Source organism: Equus przewalskii, chromosome 12 (genome assembly GCF_037783145.1).
Source record: "Equus przewalskii isolate Varuska chromosome 12, EquPr2, whole genome shotgun sequence".
Lineage (NCBI taxonomy): Eukaryota > Metazoa > Chordata > Mammalia > Perissodactyla > Equidae > Equus > Equus przewalskii.
In genome coordinates this window covers 30,072,275-30,096,792 of record NC_091842.1, presented here as the reverse complement: position 1 = coordinate 30,096,792, position 24,518 = coordinate 30,072,275, and the positions used below count along the sequence as shown (strand labels likewise).

General features: G+C 52.9%; 1 protein-coding gene across 8 annotated transcripts in view; it reads right to left on the bottom strand.

Moving 5' to 3' along the window:
* The window catches only part of MYH11 (myosin heavy chain 11), a 117,840-nt gene that overhangs the window by 52,053 nt on the left and 41,269 nt on the right, over positions 1-24,518 (bottom strand). For 4 of the 8 annotated variants that reach the window (XR_011524477.1, XM_070566669.1, XM_070566666.1 and 1 more), the window contains exons 4-8: positions 21,341-21,368; positions 8,510-8,612; positions 6,900-6,920; positions 4,601-4,693; positions 1,565-1,628 (exon numbers count right to left, since the gene is read on the bottom strand). Coding sequence is in view for 6 of the 8 variants with exons in the window: in XM_070566669.1 (XP_070422770.1) it covers positions 1,565-1,628; positions 4,601-4,693; positions 6,900-6,920; positions 8,510-8,612; positions 21,341-21,368 (309 nt within the window). In the remaining 2 variants the exon portion in view is untranslated. The remainder of the gene's footprint in view (positions 1-1,564; positions 1,629-4,600; positions 4,694-6,899; positions 6,921-8,509; positions 8,613-21,340; positions 21,369-24,518) is intronic. The other 4 variants (XR_011524478.1, XM_070566670.1, XM_070566668.1 and 1 more) reach the window with 1 other exon arrangement.

The following is a 24,518-nucleotide window of genomic DNA, read 5'->3' as shown; positions in this document are numbered from 1 at the left end:
CCAACCCTTGGGCCAGAAGAGTCTCAGAATTTCCCAGATTTCGGACAGACCATTGTGGATGGATCATGAATATTATAAAACGCCCTCAATGGCTCTAAGGCAGCCCCTTGACAATCCTGCAGCAAAACACAACGATATTCTCCTGAGGGGACAAACAGACTATAAACAGCCTCTCGTGGGCTCAGGCCAGCTTTTGCCACCAGCTAGTTTCGGTTTTCAGAAGGTTCTGGATTTTAGGATTTGTGGACCTGTTTTATAAGAGGCCTTGAAGAGAGACACCAGTCTACACGACCTGACATGACAGAGCGGGGGAGAGGACACAATCGAATCCAGTGGATTTGGGGGCACAGAGAAGAAATGATCGTGCCTCTGTTCTGCGGAGGTCGGGGTTTGGCTGATTCGGGTAAAGTCAAATAGAGCCTGTTTCTTCCATGTGGGTTTAAGGGGCTACGATTTGCTGTGGGTGCTTCTCTAGAGGAAGACAAATTTTTTACACCAGTAGATGAATATCGATTTTCCAGAAAAAAAAAAAATCTGGGTGGATTGAAATAGAAAATGACAAAGGTGAACAAGGACATAATAGCTACCACATGTTACATGCTCCCTTTGGGCCAAGGGCTGTGCATGTCATTTCATTTCATTACAATTTAACTACAACTGCACAAGGAGGGCTGTCATCATGCCCATTTTGCACTGAGACTCAGAGAGGTTAAGTGATTTGCCCGAAGCCCCACAGCTAATATGGCAGAGCCGAGAACTGGACCCAGACCGTGCCACTCCGAAGCTTATCCCAGGCACCAAAATGCAACCAGACACTGCCCTGGGTCCCATGGCTGGCCAGCAAATGCTCCCCAAGCAGCTATAAGAGTACAACATCCTTGAGCCTGGGAGGCCCCTGTAATGCTCCTAAGCTGAACCCTAGACTCGGTCCCTGAGTCCAGAAATTTCCAACTCGGCTCCACTTCACCGTCCAGACCCTCCAAAGACATACTCTTCTTGTCCTGTGCAGCATGGCCATCCTTCAGGAAAGCTCTGTTCCCAGCAATTTCCTATCTGTGCACTGGAACTGGTCACAGACCAGCTTCCTGAGAAGGACAAGAAGTCCTGGGTTTGGCCTCAGACCCTGGCCCAGTACGGATGAAGCAAAGATCCCAGGACAGGCAAAATCCACCCGCCCTTACTCCGTCTGGCATGGTTCTAAGAGCTTGACGTGAACTAATTTATTTCGTCTCACAACACCTCTCCGAGGAAGGGACTACCATCATCCCCATTTCTTTGATGAGGCACAGAGAGGTTGAGTAACCAGCCCAAGGTCACACAGCCAGGGAGAGGTCAACCCAGACTCAAACGTGCAGGCTGTTTGGGGTTCAAACCCGCGGTCCACGCACGACAGTGCCTGCTGTTACGGGAAAACCACCCCAGGGAAGATTCCTTCTAGAAGGAACCCAAGAGTCTGGGGAGAGGGGCCGGCTCCCGGGCTTTTCTCGGGCCCCTCAGGCTCTGGGCAGGAGGTCGGCTGTGGGAGCAGGGTGGGCCCCACGTGGCCCAGGCTCAGAAAGGATACACGTCTCGATGTTGGCTCCCACGATGTAACCGGTGACGTCGAAGTTGATGCGGATGAACTTGCCCTGTCGATGGGAAAACGCAGGTCACGGAGGGCTCCCCAGCCTCGGCCCCTCCACCCCACGCTGCAGGCAGGTGGGCAGGAAGTATTCAGGCAACAATCACAGAAAAAACAGAGGTGCTCGCAACCTCTCCGAGTCTCACAGGCCAGCACGTCAGAAGGACCCCCATCTGCTGTGCGGGGACCATCCGGGGCCACCCAGCGACACGGGAACTTGCAAAACACGTGCACGAATCAGTTTCTCCCAGCTCTTGCAAGGACCCTCAGTCCGTCACACCTACTGCCATTTTAAAGGTGGGGAAACTGAGGCTGAGAGAGCTCGTGTGACCTGCCCAGGGCGACAGCGCTCCGAGAGGCAGAGCCATCAGTAGGAGACATGTTTTGTCACGCCCCGTGGCTGGAGGGGGCCCTGCCTGGCCCCGCCCAAAACACGCCGGGCCCTCCACAATCAAGCGGGTCCAAGTTCATCCCGCTGCGAATTAAACGGCCTCCTGGCACAGGGGAGGACGAATCGTGACTCCAGGGGGCCAGGCAATACAAGCAGGCCCTGGAAAGGGGGTTCTGCGGGCCCTGCCTGGCCCTGGGCTGCTCGGGTCTCTCCCCCTGGAGGAGACGCCCAGTCCACCTGCCTCTGTTTTAGCTGAACCTCAAAATCAAGGAGAGCCAGGTCCTGCATCGGAGCACGGGCCCTTTTCCAACTTTCTCAAGAGCTGATTAAGAATCCTACCCTTTTCCCGCCTCTGGGATGGGAGGCGTTCCCCTGTGTGGACACCATCCCCTGGGATTGCTCAGGTCTTGACAAAACCCTCACACTTTCTCCATCAGGAAGTAAGACCGTGATCTGGGACCACCAGGGTCATTGCCACGGCAATGGAGGACCTGCTGGTCCTGGGCGCCATCCCTCTCCCGCCCAAGAAGGCGTAGGGTACCAGTGAGTGGGGGACATTTTTAGGGGTTGACTCCGAATTGGCTGTCCTTTGGGACATGCTAGAAACTTCGCCCCAGCTTGCAACCCACAAATGCAGTACTTCTCGGGGGAGGCAGCACATCCACCACCCGGATTTTGGAAATCTGGGGGAAGGAAGGTTTGGGCTGTCACACGATGGTGAGGCCACCGCTCTTAGTGGACGGGGACCACAAAGGCTGGGCACCCTCCAGTGACGGGAGAGTCCCAGCCACCAAGCATTAGCCACATCCCCGGGGACTTTCAAACGTCCCACCTGATATTCATGGAGGTGAAAAACCTGTTTATAAGCAGCTGAGCCTAGAACCTAAGGCTGTTTTTTAATTTTAATTTTCTTTTTTTAGGAAGATTAGCCCTGAGGTAATATCTGCTGCCAATCCTCCTCTTTTTGCTGAGGAAGACTGGCCCTGAGCTAACATCCATGCCCATCCTCCTCTACTTTATATGTGAGACGCCTACCACAGCATGGCTTGATAAGTGGTGCCATGTCCACACCTGGGATCCGAACCAGCGAACCCCGGGCCACTGAGAAGCGGAACGTGCGCACTTAACCGCTGCGCCACCGGGCCAGCTCCCTAAGGCTGTTTTAGATAAAAACAGACCAAAAAATTTTAAATGTTGCTCTAATATAAGAAAGTCACATCCGTGTGACTCTAGAGCAAATCGTTCTTTGGTTCAGAGCTGTTCTAAGAGCATATCATCATTCTGGAAAATCCCGTCCCAGGGCATCAGCCCCCAGCAAAGCCCCCTTGTTTCTGTCTGCGTTTGTGGCTGTCACGGTCACAGTGATTCTGGAAGTGAATGCAAGTGTCTGACATGTCCACTGTGTCTTCCTATGGGCTCTGGCCTGAGCACTGACGGGCTGAACTGCACGTTTGAATTATGACTTATTTTCTTTCTCCTTCATACTGCATTAGGGCATGATGCCGATTTGTTTTAATCTGATGTGTGAAGTAGGTGATGTCGTCTAGGACTCCAGCTTCAGGAAAGGAAAGGAGGGGACATTGTGTAATTATTTGGGTCTCGGGGTTAACAGGGCTGGGGACCGCCGCGTGAATACGCACGACACAGGGATGCTCAGCAGAGCAGCTCGGGACGGGCAGAGCAGAGGCATCTGCAGGGCCCCATCCTGGGGGGACCACAGTTCAGAGGGGCACCCCCGAAACCGCAGAAGCCCCCCCCCCCGGAACGCAAATGCAGTCTTTGCTCATGAAAACACCTGTTGACTCTCCTACGGGGGCCACCACTTCTTTTCTACAACAAAATGATTTTTGTCTAAGAGTCATCAACCACCCAGGCTTGGGGTTCTCCTGCCCCCTTCAGGCTCAGGGGAGAAAGGGGAGGCCCTTGGAGCCTGGGGAAGCCTGGGCTGGGAGGGGGCAGCCCCGCCTCGTCCACTGTTGGCTCCTCGACTAGATCACAGGCTTCACAAAGGCTGGAACCGCATCTGGATTGTTCACCGCCATCCTGTGAGCCTAGTTCTGGGTCTGGGATACAGTAGGTGCTTAATAAAAATTAACCGAGCAAATGGAAAAAGAAACGAAAGAGAACAGTGTACGGTGTACGTAAAAATGCCTACCAGAATGACTGCATACAGTGGGCGCTGAATAAATGCATGCTGAAAGATGTGTGTGCCTGGTACACAGTTGGTGCTCCCTTGGGGTTTTGCTGAATCAATGAAGGAGTGTGGGATAGAGGTGTCTAGCACTTTCTACTCATTGAGTGAATCATGAATGTCCCACGCCTAACAGGGCGCCTGTGACACCAGAGACGCTCAGTGCGTGTGTGCTGGATGAGCGGTGAACGAATGAATGAGGGAAGGAGACACGGGACCTTGCAGGGCTGTGAGGCCAAGACAGGACCAGAGACCCAGGGCAAGATGCTGCTGCGACGCGCACCTCCACGCCTCCCGTCGCAGACTCCCCCTGCACGCACAGTCCGCATCCTCAGGGGGAGATGACACTGTGGGACCCCAGCCCATCCCAGAAAGCCAGCGGGGCTCAGCTACTTACGAATCGGGAGGAGTTGTCGTTCTTGACTGTTTTGGCGTTGCCAAAAGCCTCCAGAATCGGGTTTGCTTGTAGAAGCTGCTTTTCCAGCTCACCCTAAAATGCAGGCACATCTAGTTACTGGAGAAAACAACGCAGGCGCGGATGGTTCTGCCCGAGACAGATGGTGTCACGAAACTCACAGGTGCTCGCCCATCCTATCGCCCCCGTGCTCTGAGACCCCCAGTGCTAACGTCCCGATTTACTCGAGGATTTCAGAAGAGCAGCGACTGGCTGAGCTCTCTTATAGCGAGCATGTCTGTTCCCAAGGAAGGCCGCTTTTTCATAGAGAGGGCCTGCTCAGCTAGGCAGTGTCATTGCCACTCAGAACTGCAGCACTGCACAAGACCGGGCGGTGGCATTTACTTCACAGTGAATGACGCCCTGTGGAATTGTGCAGTGCACAACCTGCCCTGCTGTCTGTGGCTCCTGTTTAACAAGCAGCCTCCTTCAAGCGAAACCCCTAAAATCCTTCTCCTGAGGGTTTTCGTGAGATTTTCTTAAAGTTGCCATTTTTCCTTTCTGGGACTAGTTTTCTGGAGTCTCCCAGGGAAGACAAGGAAGGAAGGCGCAAAGCCCACCGGGAATACTTTTCACCGACTGCAGGACAAAGTTTCAAAGCAGGTTGCCTGAGCTCCATTCATCAGGTTAAATGCAGCTGAGACGATACACAGCCCACCGGCCCCCTCGGAGGGGGCTTCTGTGCACACGCGCGGTCACGTGATTAATGGTGGCAGGAAAGGGCCAACAAGGTAAGTCATGCCGGGAAAGCGAGGAGCGGCTCTTGGCCTGGCCCCCAGGGCTCCCTGTCCGAGCTCTTCCTCCAGGCCTCCCGGGGAAGGCTGGGGTTCTCAGGGTCCCCCTTCTTCTCTCTGCTGATCTCTCTGCCCTTTCCTCCGAGGCAGCAGGGCTGGGCTAAGAAGCCTCTGGGGGCCGTTCTAGACGCCAAAGGGGCACACGGCTTTCTCCCAGCTCCTCTGCACACGGCGGGCATCGTGGGGAGCTGACCCCAAAGGGACAGATCAGGAAGCTACTGTTGATTGATGTGCTTTATTTACCCACGTGCCCTCGCCACCGCCACTCTCAAAGGCGATGGACCCAAGGCGTCATCTGTGTGACAATCCCAGCCACACGTGGAATTCCCATAATTGGGACTTGCGGGAATTTATAATGAGAGCAATGGCCTGTCCTTGGCCTGTGGGAAGGGGACCAAAGGGACCACTTCTGTCAGCACAAACATGGGGTGCCAAGATCCCTAGCTAAAGGTCCCCTTTCTAGAAGGGGAATTCGAGCTGGTGGGACCAAAGGGTCCTTCTCCGGAGAGCTTTAAACATGGGGATCTGGTCCAAACGGCTCATTTTATGGATGATGCCACTGTGGCCCAGAGGAGTTAAGGGTCTTGGCTGAGGTCACACAGGAGCAGATCCCGAAGAAGAACCCTGACTCCCCTTCTGACCTTCCCATCACACTGCCACCCAGTGTAAGATGGGTTGAGTATGACCCTAGGACCCACTAGGACCCCTGAGGGTCTCTTCCAGGCTGGGACCCCTATGCCAGCTCCTGAAGCTCTGTGTTAGAGATGAGTTTATGTATGCAGGGGTCCGAGCAGGGCCCAGTCGTGTGTCGCATAGCTGGGGCCTTACCGCGCCTCCAAAGCTAGTGCATCGCGAACCCCAAGACTCCTGGTTCTGGAGCCTCAGGTCCAGCCACCGGCATGCAAGGACAGACACGCACTGCACACGCATGCACGAGGACACACCAGTGGGCGGGGCGGGGGGGGGGCAGGGCTCAGGGGAGAAATCCAGGGATGAGGGTGGGGGGAGAGGGGAGGCATGCCACAGCAGTGTCATCGACTGTCAATCAAGCCAGGGAAGCGTTAGGGCCAGACAGTCCTAAAACGCTCAACCAGACGGGACAGACGTCTCTGGGGGGCTCCAGTCGGGGACACCGGTGATGGACGCGTTGGTGCGAACGGTGGGGATTCACTGTGAACTGGGGACACCCATGCCAGGCTGGAGGACACGCCTGGGGTCCCAATGGGAGTCCTGCGGGTGTGGCCGCACCCCACACCCTGTGCGCGGGCCACGGACACCCGCAGGACTGTATTGGGGTCATTTGTCGGTTTGCGTTGTGAACCCTGGGGGCCTCGCCCGTTCCACCATCTGCTATGGGACCCGGGGGGGGAGGGTGCAACAGGAGCATGCAGATCTAAATACACTCCATGCCTCCCGTACACACCAGGAAAACACTCCCAGTTACTCACGTAGGCAAGAGGTGGGCCTTGCTGCGGTCGAACGATACGGTATAAAACAAACGTCAGTGTTATTGCGATCACTCGCCCATCAGGGCGGGAGAACACAGGACTTCACCCCGCCCCCCCCGACGGCCTGGGTTCCCCGGCACGACGTGGACGGCGGCAACTCTGAGTCTGTCTCCTTCCTCTCTGTTCCCCTCACTCCTGTTTCTAATTTCTCAGAGACCCAGGCCTTGCAAAGGCTTTTGCAGTGGCTGGGGCCACAGGGAGGCCCTTGCAAACTGTGTCAGACAAGAGACTGGCTAAGACGCATTTACAAACTCAGAGACGCAGGTGTCTGCACACAGCGGGCACTTGATAAAGATCAGGCCTTATTATTGTCTTATATGTCTTATTTTGACTATTCTAAGGACGACAAATGCAGTGGGAACAGCATTTAAGGGCCCCACAAACTTTGGGTCCCTTTGTTCCTAGACTCCGTCCCAGAGATGGTTCAGAAACGCTGGACCTTGGGTTTCCTGCATCTGTGTGAGGGACGAAGGTTCCAGAAGGGCAACCAGCGCCCGCCCAGATCGCCAAGGGCCCCCAGACCAGCTGGTCTCTGTGGCTGCTCCAGAGAGGCCTCTGAGGGCTGGAAGCAAGACCCAGGGTGGCAGGAAGCGGTGACACCCCAGCCCATCTTCAGGCCCCCGTTCTGCCAGCTCCTCACCCCCAAACCTTCAGACAGAGGCGCTGGCAAGTCCGTCGCGCAGCCCCACGGCTTGTCCCCTTCTCTGTCCCCCAGAGAAGAAGATGGGGGTGGAGGAAGAGAAGGATGGACCCAAAAAGGGATGATTCTAGAAACCTGCTCTTCTCTTCCTTCCGAGCCCTTCATCAAACTGTGTGATCTGGCTTAATCTGTAGGCTGTTTTGACGACTCTCTCCGTTTCCCACGTGTCTGGAAGCTCAGTGACAAAATGACAGCGTCTCTCGGACTCACGGCTGGACCCTATCCTGGCGGTGGCTGGCACACGCAGACGCTCAGGCAAGGGACGAGCCGAGGGACACCACATTCCATCCCCCGGGGCCCCCGTCAGAGGGACACGTGGAGGAATGACAGCTGTGCCACCACTAGAGTTCACCGAGATTCGTTTAAAGCAGCAGCTGTCAGTCAGGGGCGACTGGGCCCCCACAGGACCCCTGGCCAGGGCTGGAGGCATTTTTGGTTGTCACACTGGGGGCAGGGACCAGGGATGCTGCTGAATATCCCACAATGCATCAGTCAGCCCGCACAGAGAATTATCTGGTCCAAAAGGACAATGGGGCCACCAGGAGAAGCCCTGAAGTAAGGTGACACTCCTCACTGGTGGGCAGCAGGCTCGTCCCACTTCACAAAGCAGGACCCCCTCGGGATGACGGTCCTGGGTGAGGCGAGGACTGGTCCAGACCCAAACGGGCCCGCTCAAGTGGGACAATGACCTCTCCTGTGAGCTGTCAGGGGAGGCGGCAGTTAACCCCGGGCCCGAGTCCTCATAGCCGAGTCCTGGCCCTCCCACCGCACTCGGCTTGTGCCTCCGTCACGCCACGAGCTGGCCACCCGTCCGCTAAGGCCTGGCCACCGAGCGGGACCCGCCACTCACCGTGATGCTGGTGTCCTTCTTGCCCTTGTGGGAGGAGGCCACCATGGCGAGGTACTGGATAACTTTCTTGGTGTTTTCCGTTTTCCCAGCTCCAGACTCGCCTCTGAAAGACACAGGAACAGTGACCTCCCGGAAAGAACGCCGTGCAGGTGTTCTGTGGGGACCTGTCCACAGCTCCGGGGGCTCCATGGCATGACAACTGTCATCACGGCCATTTGCTGGATGGGGAAACTGAGGCTCCCAGAGGGGAAGTGACTTGCCCAAGGTCACACCGCTGGTAGAGAGCTGGGCTGGGCCTCAAACCCTCATCTGATATCTCAATCTACTCCTCCTGGGAAGATGCAGGAAAGGACTCAGGTGAAGAGTGAGAAAGAGAGGGGCCGGCCCGGTGGTGCGGCGGTTAAGCGCGCACATTCCGCTTCGGCCCAGGGTTCGCCGGTTAGGATCCTGGGTGTGGACATGGCACTGCTTGGCAAGCCATGCTGTGGTAGGTGTCCCACATATAAAGTAGAGGAAGATGGGTACGGATGTTAGCTCAGGGCCAGTCTTCCTCAGCAAAAAGAGGAGGATTGGCAGCAGTTAGCTCAGGGCTAATCTTCCTCAAAAAAAAAAAAAAAAAAAATAGGAAGAGTGAGAAAGGGAAAATCTGATTTTTCCTACCAACATCCAAACTTAGGTTTATCAGGAACCGTCTACTTTTTTCTAATGGACTTGACTTTTTAGAGCAGACTTAGGGACACAGCAAAATTGAGAGGAAGGTACAGAGATTTTCCCACAGACCCCCTGGCCCTGCACAGGCACAGCCTCCCCCACTGTCCACACCCCGGGCCAGAGTGGGACGTCTGTCGCAATTGATGAACTTGCACGGACACACGGTCATCACTCGAAGCCCATAGTTTCCAACAGGGTCACTCTTGGTATACATTCTATAGGTCTGAATAAACATACGATGACAGGCAGCCACCAGCACAGTATCATACAGAATAGTTTCACTGCAAGTCATCTGCTTAAGACATCACTAGCTTTGTCAGAGATGGAAAGATCAGGCAAGAGGCCGCCTTCCCAGAAGGACATAAATACCTCTCAGAGTACCAGGACTTAAGGGAGAAGTTTAGGAGCTCCCTGTATGGAAAAAAAAAGAGCTGGTTATCCCATCAGGCACTGGGCAGATGTAAGCCCCTTCATCTTCTGGAGACCCTTCCTCTGATTGTCAGGTAGCTGGCTAATGATCTCAGTCAAGTATCAAAGGAGAAATCTGGTTGAAGTAATTTACACTAAAGTGTAAATGACTGATAGGTTTAGATCAGCAGGGCACTGTTTGTGTCATCAGAAAAGTACTCCCAGATTATAAGTGGTAGACTTTTTACCAAGATGGCCTTCCTGAGCCAGCTCGCTTTCTAGGCCATCAGAGATCATCATGGTGGGACTGCTTCCTCCAAGGGTTCCAGAACCTTCCTCTGACTCCCACCATTCCTAGGAAAGCGAAGGAGAGGGCCTCAAACAAAGCTTTCCTCCCTTCTCACCCTCACCTCTGGTTTCCTCTTATTTTTGTTTCTCCTTTCTTTGCCTAGACTCCATTTTCTGAGCTCACTGCATATTCCCAAACACAAGAGAGGACTATTTTTTTTAGTTCTGGAGAAGAATCTGTCCGACCCGAGGTCGGCTCGTGGTTCTCCCCGCCGAGCCACCGCCCCCAGCGCTCGTGCGGCCTCTGCTCCGTCTCCTAATTAGGGAATAAAGACACGAATTTGCCCTGCCAGGGCGGCCTGTTCATAACTTGGCTCATGGTTAAAAAAGAGCAAGAAAGCAACACGTGCCCGGAATTGCTGGGCCTCGGCCCAGGGCCCCGCCGGCCAGAAACCCAGCGTGCGACCTCCAGGAGCGAGGACTGCCTCACGCCGGCCTCGGCCCCGCACGCCCCCCTTCCTAACAGTGACCATTCCCAATGGCCACATTATTTTACGTGGCCTTGGAGGCATTTCGTGAACCGGGAACCATGGGGGCATTATCCCCATTTTCTTACGGGGAAAACTGAGTCCAAACAAAAGAAATCTATTTTTTTTAATTTTAAGGAGAGAATTGACTTTTTTTTGCGGAGGCCCTGTGCTAATTGTTTCACATGCACATATTATCTCCTTTCCTTCCCCTCTCCCCATCCTGAAGGGACGACATCTCACGTCCATGTTATTATAGAAGAGGAGCTCTGGCCCAGAGTGGGTAAGCAACTTGCCCTAGGTCACACAGCAAGGCACAGTCAGAATTGAAAGTCAGTGTCTGATTCCAAGGCAGTCAGGCCTCTTTCCACTAGATTTCGCCAAGTCATTCCATGAACAGGCCCAGCTCTCTAGGAACTTGCTTTCGGAGGCCAGAGGAAGGGAGGGGAAATGGAACTGATGTTGCCAAAGGCCTTCCCTATGCTCATAAATCCTTTCATTTAATCCTCCCCAAACCTAACGACAGAGTCATTCATTATCCCCATCACCCTCCTGGGGAAACCGAGGCTCACAGAGGCTGAAGCCAGTTGTTCTCGGTCATGACTGCTCCTGCCATGACACAGATAGAACATGGAGAAGGAGCGAGATCTGAACACCGGTCTACTTGACGCCAGAGCCCACGTTCCACCCGCTGCCCTTTTATTTTGATAAGGACTCGGGATGGAATGCAGGAAAGACAGAGGGAAGCCCTGACCCCACACCACCAGAGAGCTCTTCTCCACATTCTGGGAGCCTTCGCCCACCTTAAGAGGCTCTTTGAAAATGTAACTGGGGACCAAGGAACCAGGCCACTCAGTCATTCACACCTTAGTATGAATTACTTCAATCAGGCTAACTCAGAACACTTGACCAACTGAAGGGGCTGGGTTCTGACCAGAGCAAGAGGAAGGAGAGAAAATCGGAGTGTGGGAAGCCACCTAGGGAGGTGGCCCCCAGCCCATCCCCATCTAAGTGAGATGAGAGTCGGGACACTACAGCCCACCTCGCCTTCCCCGCGTCCCTCCCTCACTTTCCACCACCGCCTTCAGCCTCTCCCTCCGCCTCCTTTTTACAACATAGACACTGGCCTGGCTGTGACCTCGGCCCTGGTCTCCCACCTCACGAGGGAGGGAAGGGGGACGCGCACTCTGGGAATCTGCTTCTCCCGATGTGGGCTGCTGGGCTCAACATTTCCAGGCTTTACTGACACAAATAAATTGTGCTGGAAAGTTCTGGCAAAGAAAACACCTCCCCACTCCTGGCTCCAGGCTCACGGGCATCTGAAGGCTGATGAGCTCGGGGCTGCTTCGGAAACGTGAGGATCTTTGCTTTTCTGAGCCCTGAACCTGGGGATGAGGGGGCCTGCCCAGCGGAGCACCCTGGCCCTCCGTCCTGTGTCTCAGGGGACTTGGTGCCCAGCCCCCTCGTCCCGGAGCGGCCTCTGGGCTGTGGCATCGTCCCACTGACAAGTCCTCAGAATCAGTCCGGCCCCCGCGGCTGCAAGGAGCTAGGCAGCAGTCGCTTAACCCCCACGGGGCCGGCTACACGGGTGGCAGCCTGTGCAGCCCCACGGGGACCACTGTGAGGAGGGCCCCGTGCTTGGTTTAACGCCCTGACGTTGCCATCTTGAGATTCTTAACCCGTTTTGAACACGGGGCTCTGTGTCTTCATTTTGCATAATTTGACAAATCACACAGCTGGTCCTGGCTCCCAGGGTTGCACCCCATCTCCAAGTCCATTCCGGCCTGTGGGCTGCCCTCAGTGGCAAAGCCAAACTGGCTCTGAATCTCAGAGCGGTTCCATCCCTGGTCCTCATGTGGCGCCCACCCCTGCAGCCAGTGAGGTCCCCTAGCATTTGTGCTGTCCAACTCCTACACATCCTGCAAAGCCCAGATCTGCACTGCCTCTAGTCTGAATACTGCCTCCAGGCAGAAGCAATGCCTCCTTCCCCCGCAGCATCAGTCAGCAAACGAGCACGGGGGGCTCCGAGGCGAGGCTGCCTGAGGTCAAATCTCTGCTTTGCCAGCTCCTTGTGTGACCATCAGCAAGTCATTTAACCATCCTCACGCCTCAGTTTCCTTATCTACAAAATGGGTATAATAAAAGCACTTAAACGATTGTTACAAGGATTAAATGAGTGAATATATATAAAACACTTAGAACAATGCCAAATGCCCCAAAATGTTAGCTATTATTACTTTCATAACCGTTTCTTCCTTCCCCAATGCTTCCCCAATATATTCTGTTATTAAATAATTATCTTCAACATTCATATTGTCATTAAGATAGAAATCATATCATGTTTTTCTACCGTTTAGAAAACCATGTCTAAAGGGCCAGAGGGTACGCAGTTCTGGCTTTATGGGTCGTGCCTTGTTTCATAGCACGAAAGCAGATATGGAAACAAATGGGCGTGGTAATGTTCCAATAAAACTTTATTTATAAAAAAACGGACAGGGGCCGGATTTGGCCCGCCAGTCAGTTTGCCAAGCCCTGGCTGATGTCTTCCAGCACTTTCCTGTCCGCTTTAGATTACAGTTCAAACTCCCCCTCTCTCTGATCTCCTGTTGCCCCACCCTCATACTCTCTTCACCCAAACCCTGACGCGCAGTTTGCTCCCTGAATACACAGCTCCATCCGTCTCCACGGGCTGTGGCATGGTTCCCCGTCCCTCACACGAATCAACCCGTTTGATCCCTACAGCAACCCAGTGGGGCACCTGTTGCCTCCATTTTATGGGGTTGGGGGGGAAACTGAGGCTCAGAGAAGTGAAGGGACTTATGTCCGAGAGCAGATGGCTAATGGCTAATGGGATTCAAGCCCAGGAGGTCTGTCTCTGGAATCCAGACTTTACGACGTCCTACTACTTCTCATCATGAGTATCTGCTGAATGAATGAATGAATGAATGAATGGGGCGTCGTCACGGCGGGGAGCAGGGAGGTGAGAAATACTTCAGAACCGCGCTGCCCAGTGCATGAGCCGTGAGCCAGAAACGGCTACTTAAATTAACCAAAATCATAAAACCCCCTGTTCCTCAGCTGTGCTGGCCGCGCGGCAGGTGCTCAGCAGCCGTCATCGCAGAAAGTCCTGCTGGGCGGTGCTGTTTCCGGGGCAGCAGACCCTGGCGATGGCCTGGGTGTTGGGGGGTGAGGCCAAGGTGGCTGCTGCTTCACCCTCACAGTATCTCCCTAAGCTCGGCTCAGAGAGGTTAAGTCACTGTGCAGGGTCACACAGCTGGGAAGCCATCTGTAAGGCATATTCTTCCCCGCTCCCTTCTGCTACCAAACAGAATTCGTTCACTCAACAAATGTTGGTGGAGCAATGCCATTTTCTACAGATGCCGATGAGCAAGCCGATTTTTCTACCCAGGTACCTTGGGAGGTGACACGTGGGTCCCACATGCGCCTGGCTCATAAGTTGTCAAAGGGCTCTGTGATCAGCTGAATAATGGCCCCCAAAGATGCCCACATCCTAATCTCAGAAATTTGTGAATCTGTCATCTTACACAGCAAAAGGGACTCTGCAGCTATGATTAAATGAAGGACCCGGAGATGGGCGATTATCTTGGGTTATCCTGGTGGCCCCGTATAATCACAGGGGGCCTTATAAGAGGCCAGCAGGAGGGCTGGAGAGAGAGATTTGAAGACGCTACACTACCGGCTTGAAGATGGAGGAAGGGGCCACAAGCCGAGGGCTGTGGGCGGCCTCTGGAAGCCGGAAAAGGCTGGGAAAGTGCAAGACAGCAGGTGGCTTGAGCGCTTCCATCCACACACCTGAGTAGCGTTCTATCCCGAATTCTCGACTGTTACTTGTTGAGCATCACATGTTGATGTCCTTCCACGGAAGACGAGCATTCGGCTCCCAGTCGAGCCTCTCCTCTTTCCCCATCAAGGCCATTTCGTCACATCCAGTATTTCCGCTTAGATCAACACTTGGGGTTTGCGTTATAACGCAAATGCCGGTCCCTCAGTCCACTGCCATTACTCCTCCTTCCTGCCCAGCTTTTGGTTTTCCCCAGAATTAATAACAACTTTGTCTTATTCCTTCCCAGGTTTGTATACATACCAACCCCAAACTTACTACGAATTGTCTAAATCTTCTCTCAGTGCCTTTCACAGCACCCATCACCATCTGAAGTTCTCTGTTGTCTGGTTCACCTCCAGGACCCCCAGGCCTGGCCCCTGCCTGGCAGCAGTTGGCGCAAAATAGATATTTGTTGCCTGAGTCTGTCCTTCCGGCCTCAGGAGTTTGCTGTAAGGAACATTTGGGGGAAAAAGCTGGAAAAGCACTTGTGAAAAGCAGATTGCAGCCTCTGTTTTCAAGACTACAGCAATTAGAATTCCTTCACATCGGGACTTGCTGTTCACAACTCTAAACACGCAGAGAACATCGTGGCGGCAAGAGTCTAGAAACAAAGGTGGTTACTGTTCATACCTGTTAATATTGTTAATAATTCTGTTCATAACGTGATTTGTGGACTTTTTTTAATTGAAAGAAATGCTAAATTTCAGTTAGAGGTTAAAAAATACATACAGTTGTGTTGTTTAACGACAGGCTCACGTCATTAGGCGATTTTGCCATTGTACAAACATCACAGGGTGCACTTACACACACCCAGATGGTACAGCCCACTGCACGCCTAGGCTCTGTGGGACTGATCTTATGGGACCACCGTCATCTATGCGGTCTGTCATTGACTGACATGTCGTCATGCATGCCTCTGCATGCGTGTGTCCGTGTGTGCGTGTACAGGCAGATCTGTGTTATTCACACTCCTGTCATCCATAGTAGTCACGTTCCATAAAGTCGCTGCAAACATTGAGTTCCTGAACACTGCACCGCTGCTCCTGGGGAATCCACAGAGGGGTTCCTTGCAGCCTCTGGCCCCAACATTTTCAACAGCCAGTCTCTATATAACCTCGTTTTATGTGTGTTTCTGTTTAAAGACGCTTTCTTTAATACATGTTGTCGATCCACTAACATCAAACTCGCGGCCAACAGCCCTGGAACTCATGCCTGAATGAAGCTGATCCGACACACAGATTTTCTCCAGGAGGCACATCCCAGCCTTCTCGTGCTTAGGAATACCAGACAGCACAGCAGCACTACACGTGGGGGACAGTTAAAACAGCGAAATCACCAAGAAAAAGCGACAAAAATGCAAAACATGCGGCACTAAGTATATACCACGCAGAGGACACTTGCTCACAGCCTGAGAGCTGAAACCAGAAGGCAGAGGTCTCCTTGTTCCCCCTCAGCTGGGACAGGTGCATCGGGAAACCCAAATTCTTCCCAGCTCTGCGCACGTCCTTGAATGACCACGAAAGCACCACGAGCATTGATTTTGGGCTTACGAATAAATTTTAGTGAGTGGATAAATTTGTAAATATGGAATCAGTGAATAATGAGGACCAATTGTATATATATCTTTATATATATTTGTAAAGTCTGGAAACAAACACAGTTACAATCAACAGGGTTTGGTTAAATACAAGACAGCATTTCCAGGAGGGAGGCTGACCTACATATGATCAGACAGAAGACACTCTAAGATATCCTGCTGGGTAGAAAAAGCAAAGGCACATCAACACATGCAGAACGCAACCATTGTGCTTTATAAAATTCAGAGTTCTGGATTCTCTTGGGGAGGAAAGAAACCCAACAAGCTTTGTTAACACTGGGTCAACAATTTCCCACAGGATTAATTGTCTGGCTCAGAATCACAGCTGCCCCATGAATGGATGTGTGCTTTCCAATTTGCTGCAGTCTCCATCACTCCCTATTGTCACTCCTGGTCCACTTTGCTCCTTTCTATTACCTGCCAGGCTCTCCTAGGCATTTGCATTTGCAGATCCTGGTGTGGGGATAAAATGAATGTCTCTAAGCAGCCAGCTATAGATCCACTGGCCATGCCTAAAAGTGCATCAAGACAAAATAATCATGCGGACAGTCATGATGAAGATTAATGGCTACTATTCATTGTCTGTCACCCCATACTTTTCTCCTTGGTTTCACTTAGCATGGCTGAGGGCTGAGTGGAACTTTCAAAAACAACTTATAAGTAACAGCTGTGTTCACTGAGCATTAACGATGTTGTCAGGCGTGTGCTAAGTGCTTTCGATGAATTAACTCATTTATTCCTCACAGCCACCCTGTGCGGTAGGCATGGTTGTCCATTTCATAGATGAGGAAACTGAGGCCCAGACAGGATAAGTGGCTTTCTGAGGTCATATCATGAGAACATGGCAGAGCTGAGGCCAGGACTCGGTGTTTTTCTGTCGAGCACACCGGCCACCTCCAAAATGACAACGTGGTCTGTCCTGGAGCCAAAATGGTCTCACATCGCCTTGCTCAGGGCCTCCAAGTGTTGTCACTTGAAGTTTCGCTTAGGAGAGAAAGGGACCCAAAGGCCCCCATCACTTCACTCCCTCAGGCAGAAGAGTCGGCTCCCAGCCTGACAGCCTTAGTCCCCGGTGGGCTCGCTCCCAGCCCAGCCTCCCCAGGAGCCGAGGCCAGGGGGCCTCTCGTCAACCAGGCACGAGGTGACCTCAGACGTCTTCCTGCCGCAAGGGCTGCACCGACGGGTCAGCACCCTGGAGGACGAGCCAGACACTCTCGCAGCAAAATGTGCAGGAGAATCTCCAGGACCCTCCCGGCCGCCCCCGGCTCCTTTCTCACCCCTTCTGAGCCCCCAGATGGGCTGCAGAGGGGCGGTGCTTGGGGCCCCCTTCTCCCATCTGGGAGGTGCACTCTGCTGGCAGAGACTCAGCTCCCTGACACCCCCCTTGAGTCCTCTCTCCACCCCAAAGCAGACTGGGGTGCCCTGATGCAACCGACCCTCCAGCACCCTCCGCTTAGATAACTCACAAGAGGGTCCAGCTCTGCCGGCTTGTGGCCGGTCCAGCTGCTTCACATATGCCCAGGCCACTAGATAAAAACACAGGTTTCCCCAGCTCCACTCCAGGCCACTGAGTCAAGGGTCTCTGGGGGTGAAGCTGGGCCATCGGTCTCTCGAACGAGGTGCCCGGGAACGGCCGTGCAGCCACGTCTGGGGCCCGAGGTCTAGTGGGACCTGCACCACAGGGGTACCTGATCCCACCACGGCAGCAGAACACAGCCAGCAATCGTGGGGCACCTCCGATGTGCCAGACACTGTGCTCGGCTCTCCCCTACGTCGTTCCTTCCATTCTCCGGACAGCCCTGGGAGGCAGGAACTGTTGATACTCCCTTTCTACAGATGGGGAGACCGAGGCTTGCGGACTGAACCAGTTTGCTCAAGAACAAATGGCCGGCATAAGGCAAAGCAGGAAAGCAAACCCAGATCTGTGCCTCCAGGGCCCCACCTCCAACCACAACTGGCGCTCTCCGGGCGGCTGTGCCCCTTCACTAGTGCGTTGTGTGATCAAAAGCACCTTTAAAAACCCTGCAGGCCTCTGCCAGAGAGCAGGGCTTCTTAAAACACAGGTGGAAGGGATGAGGGGAGGGCGCCAAAGCGGGAGGCCCAGTTGGGAGGGAACGCAGGCCAGGTGCGAACCTCTGGGAAGCCCCGAAGTCTTACAAGTCAGCGCTGGCCCCAGGGGAGAGCGACAGAAGGCAGCTGCTGGCCCGAGGCACCTCCCCTAGGAGGGAGAGTGGCCCGAGGCCAGCGTCTGATGCCACTGAATCTGAGCTACCCAAGTGGGAAGCGCAGGGGAGGGTCCCGCGGGACTCATGCAGCCCCCAGACCCCGACAGCATCAGTGCGTGTCCCCAAGCGGCACCTGGCCTCCTTGAATGGTCAGAATGATCTGATGCCCTCCTGTCCCCATCGTCACCCCAGCCTGCCCTCACGACCGCCTCCCCGACCACATCCTCTGGCCCACCTCCTTCCTCCCTGTGTGCCAGCCCCTCGCACCTCCCCTGCCCCCAAAAGGCAAGTGGTTGCCCCCTTGGGGCCTTTGCCCTTGCCGTGCCCCTGCCTGAAGCTCTCCTCCCAAATTCTCCCGGGGGCTGGCTCTTTCTCGTCGCTTGGGTCTCAGCTCACACCCCCGGAGTGGCTGAGCCAGCACGGGCATGTTGCCACGCATACAAAAGACGTCAGCCGTTCCACAGTGTCTACGATGTCCACCGTCCACAGTGGAGTGGGGGCCGCAGGGCTGCTGCTGGCCGACAAATGAGGGCTGGGCCCTCCAACTGGCCTCCAGAAATTGGGCTCCTGGCCCCACTGTCGATAAAAACTTTCTGTGTGCCTCTAGGCGAATCTCATAACCTCTCTGATCCCTCCTCTATAAAAAATGAGGTGACTGGACTTGAACAGTGGGTTCTTGCCTCTACTCTGCCAGGACCTGCATGCCAGTCAAGATAATAACAGCTCGCCTGGCAGATATATATATATATATATATATATATATGTATGTATATGTGTATATGTGCATGTTAATGTATATATATGCATATATACTCATGTATCTATATACATACTCATTTATATGTGTGCATATATATTCATTTATATATATATACACTCATTTTCACATATATACATATAAATATTCATATAAGACTAACTTGCATCCACTTTCATATTATATAAAATGAACTGTTCCAGATTTTGATGCTCCGTGAAAATTTCTTGCAACTCCTGCCACTAAGCTGCATGTGTGGCAGGAACCACGGGCTCCGTCATCGCTGAGGACCCTTCCAGGCCCAAAGTTCCAGGACAGAGTTTGTAAACAGGTGTCCCACTGGCCAAAGCCAGCCCACAAATGGATTTCATTTGGCTGGTGCTCTGTGTGTGCATTAATGTCAGTTAGGTGCCAATGTTTATAAATTTGAGATTTCACATAAAAATCTAGATTTCCGGCTTCCATTGAAAGGTAGAAGAGTCTGGCAACATTGGATCCACATTTCTCCCATGGCACTGGTGGGTTGGAGAGGGATAGTTGCTCCCCACTCAGATGGGCCATTTTCTCCATTCGCCACACTCCCCACCATTCCCTACTGTTTAACACCTAGTCCGTTTCACACATTAATGGCACTTGCTTGGCTTTGATTGGCCCTTGGGTTTGCAACCCTGGTCCTAGATGTCCTGAGATGGCTCTTCTCAGACAGAGGGCTCCTGCTGGGAGACACCCTCTGGCCAAACTAATCTCTCAGTTACTCAAAGAGAACATGCTCCATTCAACCTCAGGGCCTTTGCACATGCTGGAACCTCTTCCCCCTTCTTCTTTGCCATCTCTGCAGAAATATCATTTCTTTAGAGAAGGCTTTCCTCTTCTCCCCGGTGAGAACTCCTCCTATTTATGTGTCCTCCTAGTTCCTTACATATCTTATTCTTCATATTTTCACAGTTTGCAATTACACGTATACTTGGGTGATTTTTAAAATGTACATATATATATTCTTTGGTTTCTGACAAGATAATACCTTCACAGGGTCAAACAGCAAATTGAAATCATACAAAAGGCAAATGTGTGATTCTTGTCCTTGGGGCTATCCTCCCTCTTGAGAAGAGTGGTCACACTTATTTCTGATTCATTCCTATATGCCTGGGACTCACCAGGGGACCTGGCCCATTAAATTAGTGGAATAATGAGGGATGGTAGGAGTGGGTTACAGAGGTTAAGGTGGAAGGGAAGCGTACTCGTTTCCCATGGCTGCTGTACCAAATCACCACAGACTGAGTGGTTTCAAACAACACAGACTGATTGTCTCACAGTCCTGGAGGGCGATGCCCGACATGGATCTTCCTGCGCTGAACCCAGGCGTCAGCCGGCTTGGGTTTCTTTCCGGGAACACCAGGGGAGAAGACGCCTCTGCCTTTTCCAGCTTCCTGAGGCTGCTCTCACCCTTGCACCCTCCATCTCCAAAGCCGGTAACCTTGGGTGAGCCCTTCTCACACTGCATCGCCCTCTGGCCCTCCTCTTCTGCCCCCCCGCTTCTAGTTTCAAGGACTTGGTGATTCCATTGGGCTCACCTGGAAAATCTAGGCCACTCTCCCTATGTGAAGGTCAGCTGATGAGCGACCTTAATGCCACCTGCAGCCTTCACTCCCCCACGCCGTGGGAGCTGACACAGTCACAGGATCCGGGGTTAAGGGGAGATCTTTGGGGGCCATTACTCTGGCCACCACGGGAGGGATTTCCCTGGATAGTGAAGATTCTCTGAATGACTCTAAATGGAGTCAACATCTTCTGACCATGTACCTGGGTCTTCAAAGAAACAGTGACACCAATCACTAACTATGGCACCAGTGTAGTGGCTCATCGTGAAATTGCAAAGCCATAGTTTAAGACAAGCCAAGACTTCCTCACCTACCCGCACAGAGCTGTTACCAAATTAGACGCAATTCTGTCTATAAACACAGCACGTGCTCGATAAATGCTAGTTTAAAAAAGGGGGGTGGGGGGCCAGCCTGGTGGCATAGCGGTTAAGTGCACACTCTTCTTCAGCGGCCCAGGGTTCACTGGTTTGGATCCTGGGTGCAGACTTGCATATTGCTCATCAAGCCATGCTGTGGCAGCATCCCACACACAAAATGGAGGCAGATTGGCACAGACGTTAGCTCAGCGACAATCTTCCTCAAGGAAAAAGAAGAAGATTGGCAATGGATGTTCGCTCAGGGCCAATCTTCCTCACCAAAAAAAAAGGGAGGGTGCAGAACAAGATGGCACCATGTCTGGTTAACAGTTTAGGTTCGCCTGACTCAGCATGAGAACATTTGTCTGACAAATGTTTAGGGAGCATCTACTGTGTGCCAGATATGGGGCGAGGCGTTCGGAATGGTGGACAAATCAAAGAGCTCCCCCCTCGTGGATCTTTTTCTTTAACTGGTTGATCTCAACTCCAGAAAAATAGGAGGAAAAGCAGTTCCACTTACGTGCATAGAATGGACTGGTCCTCACGATCTGAGAACAGAAAGAAAACAGAGTTGAAAATTAGAATTAGCTCTGAGCTGGGGGTCTTGATATGGTGCCTCCCGGGTGGGCCTCCCATTCTAAGCTCCTGCACAGTGGCCACACTGTGGGCGACAAGCGGCCAGCTGGGCTCATTGCCCAGGGCCTAGGGCCAAGACCAAAGCCAAGAGGGCAGCAGGGCCCTTTTAGGTACTCCTCCCTGCCCCAAGGTCCCAGAGGCAGCCCCAGAAGGATGCTGGAGCCTGACGCGTTCATGAGCATCCAGGCTCCAATCAGCTCTGGGGGGTCCCAGGAGACCCACCCTGCCCAGATCAGGTCACAGGCAGAACACAGGCTATGGATCCAGACAGAGTGAGGTCCATTTGGCCACTTCCCAGCTCTGTGGCCTTGGGTTAATATTCTTCACCTCTCCGTGCCTCAGTTCCTTCATCTGGAATAGGGGGTAGTGGACATTTTGGGTTTGAAAATGCAGCATCCATTCCCCCTTCTTCCAAAAAGAGCATCCTGTGTTCCTTTAGGAGACTGTCCCCTGCCCCACCCCAGCCATCGTGTACAGTCTTGGTCGGGCTGCCCCAGAAGTTCCCCCAGTCAAGAGGCCAGAACGTGTGCCAGGCTGCGTCATCAGATTCTCTGAGCTAAAACTCGAGCTGGATCAAGGACACGGAAGGACAGCAGCTAGACAGAGCCCTGGTGGGGGGGGGGGAGGTCCCTTCCTGCCCCTAGAGCCCATGCAGCCCCTGTTTCTGTCATCTTCTGAGGCTGGCGCCCCCATCTTTCAACCCCACCTGATACTTTTCCATAATCCCTTTCCTAAACAAGGTGGCAGTCAGTCTCCGTCACTTACCCCCAGAGAACCCTGGCGGGTACAGAGGGCATCGTAAGATTAAACGTGATTAAGCAGACTACTGATCGCCTTCTACTCTTAAAGTGGTCGTAGGGGGTGCAGCCAGGTTCTAGAGCCCATTTCCTCCCCTACCACGGACATGAAGATGGTTATCAACACATTTAATCACCAGCCAATCAACCATAACTGACAAGTCAGAGCATCATGTTTGCAGATGGGTGATGCCCAAGCGGCGAGCATTTCTTCAGTCCGTTCCCTGGCTCCATCCTCACCATCACAGTGCTCAGGTGCTTGGGATCCCCGCTTCATTAAAGCTCTCCCTGGATCTTGTCACATCCTCCTCCAAACCCCATCTCAGAGTGCTCTTTCTGTCCAATTACTCTGATACTTAACGCTCTTCCACATCGGAAATTTCTTAAAAAGTTAAACGTACATTTACCAGATGACCCAGCAATTCCACTCCTAGGATCCTACCCGAGAATCCTGAAGACCTGTGTCCCTATAAGACTTGCACGTGAATGTTCATGGCAGCACATCACAATGGCTAAGAAGTGGAAACAACCCAGATGCCCATCAACTGGGGACTGGATAGACAAAAGGTGGCAGAGCCATCCAATGGAATATTATACAGCCATGAAAACAAGGAAGTGTTGACACAGCCTGCAACATGGACGACCCTCAAAAACATGATGCTAAGGCAGAAGAGGTCGACACAGAAGGCCACATACTGTATGATTCCATTTACACAAAATGCCCAGAACAGGCAAATTCATGGAGGCAGAAAACAGACAAGTGGCTGCCAGGGGTCGAGGGTGGGGTGACTGCAAATGGGCATGAGGCATCACTTTGGGGCTCTGAAACTGGATTGTGGTGATACTTATAAAACTGTTAATTCGCTAAAAATCATTGAATTTTAGACTTAACATGGCTGAATTTGGGGTATGCAAATTTTATGTCAATCGAGCCTATGCTAAGAAGCCATCTGTGGCTCCCTGTGCCCTTAGATAAGGCCCAGACTCCTGAGCATGGAGTCCCAGGCCTCCTGTGACTGGACCCTGCCCGCCTCCCCACCTTGGCACCTCTATCGCCCTCACTCTTAATGCCCCAGCAACCCCACCTAGATAACCCCTGAACACACTCAGTGCCTTTGTTCAGGCTGTTCCCACTACACAGTAGGCCTTTCGCTTCTCCCATTCCTGGCCACCTCCTGGACCCTCAGTCCCAAAGATGACACCTCTTCTCGGAAACCTTGCCCACAGTGATGGAGTCAGGGGGGTGGCTTGGCCATAAGTCTCCACCAACACTCCCAAGCTATTGCAAATAGTCAATCTTGCAAGGGAGAATGAGGCCCAAGAAGAGCCCCCAGTCCCCCCACCTCAAGTAATGGGATTGCTGCCTCCAAGCCCCTCCCAGAGAGAAATTCTGGAGCTGTTACTGGTTCCTGCTCATCCCCAAGATAGACGCCACGCTCCACCTCTGGAGTCCCACAGCACTGGGCTTCCCGAGTGCTCTGTCCCAATTTGCTTCTCTCTCTTTGCTGTGTCTCGGCCCCACAGAACCATGAATCCCTCATGGCAGGAGCATCCAGTTCTAGACCTCGCTTCCGTCAGTTTCTGGACCCCCAGCTCCCAAACCTGGAGCCCCTAGCACAGAGAAAGTTTAGCTTGGTGAGCTTTCAAGAAAGCCAACCCCAAACCTACAAGACATGAGCTTCTGAAAGGGGAAGCTCAAAATACACACAAGAAATTGATTCATTCATTCAACCAACACCTTCAGGGCATCTACCAGGTGTGGGGTGCTGTCCAAGGTCCTGAAAACACCACACAATGGAGTCTAATGCACAGCGCCTCCTCTGGACCACGCATTGTTTTAAGCATTTACCTGTATTAACTCATTCAACCTGCACACGTCCTTTGACACAGACTATTCTTATCCCCATTTTACAGATGAAGAACCCGAGAGGCACAGAGAGACTTTAAAACTTGGCCGCAGTTACACAGCTATTAAGTGGATCGGGTAGGATTTGAACAAATACCTACTATTTGTTGAACATCTCCTATGGCTCAGACACTGTCAGGCACTGCTGATGTGTTGCTTTTGGTCCTGACCCTTTTAGGGTTGAAGAAATCGAGGTTAGCCATCCCAAAGTCACACAGCACTTCAGTGACCGACCTGGGATTTGAAGCACTGTGCGTCAGAGCGTGGCTCCTTCTGCTCTTCCAAGTACAGGACAGTGCGGAGGGAATGGAACACGGGTGCTGAGGGGCCCAGGCTCCAGGGGGATTAAGGAAGGCTTT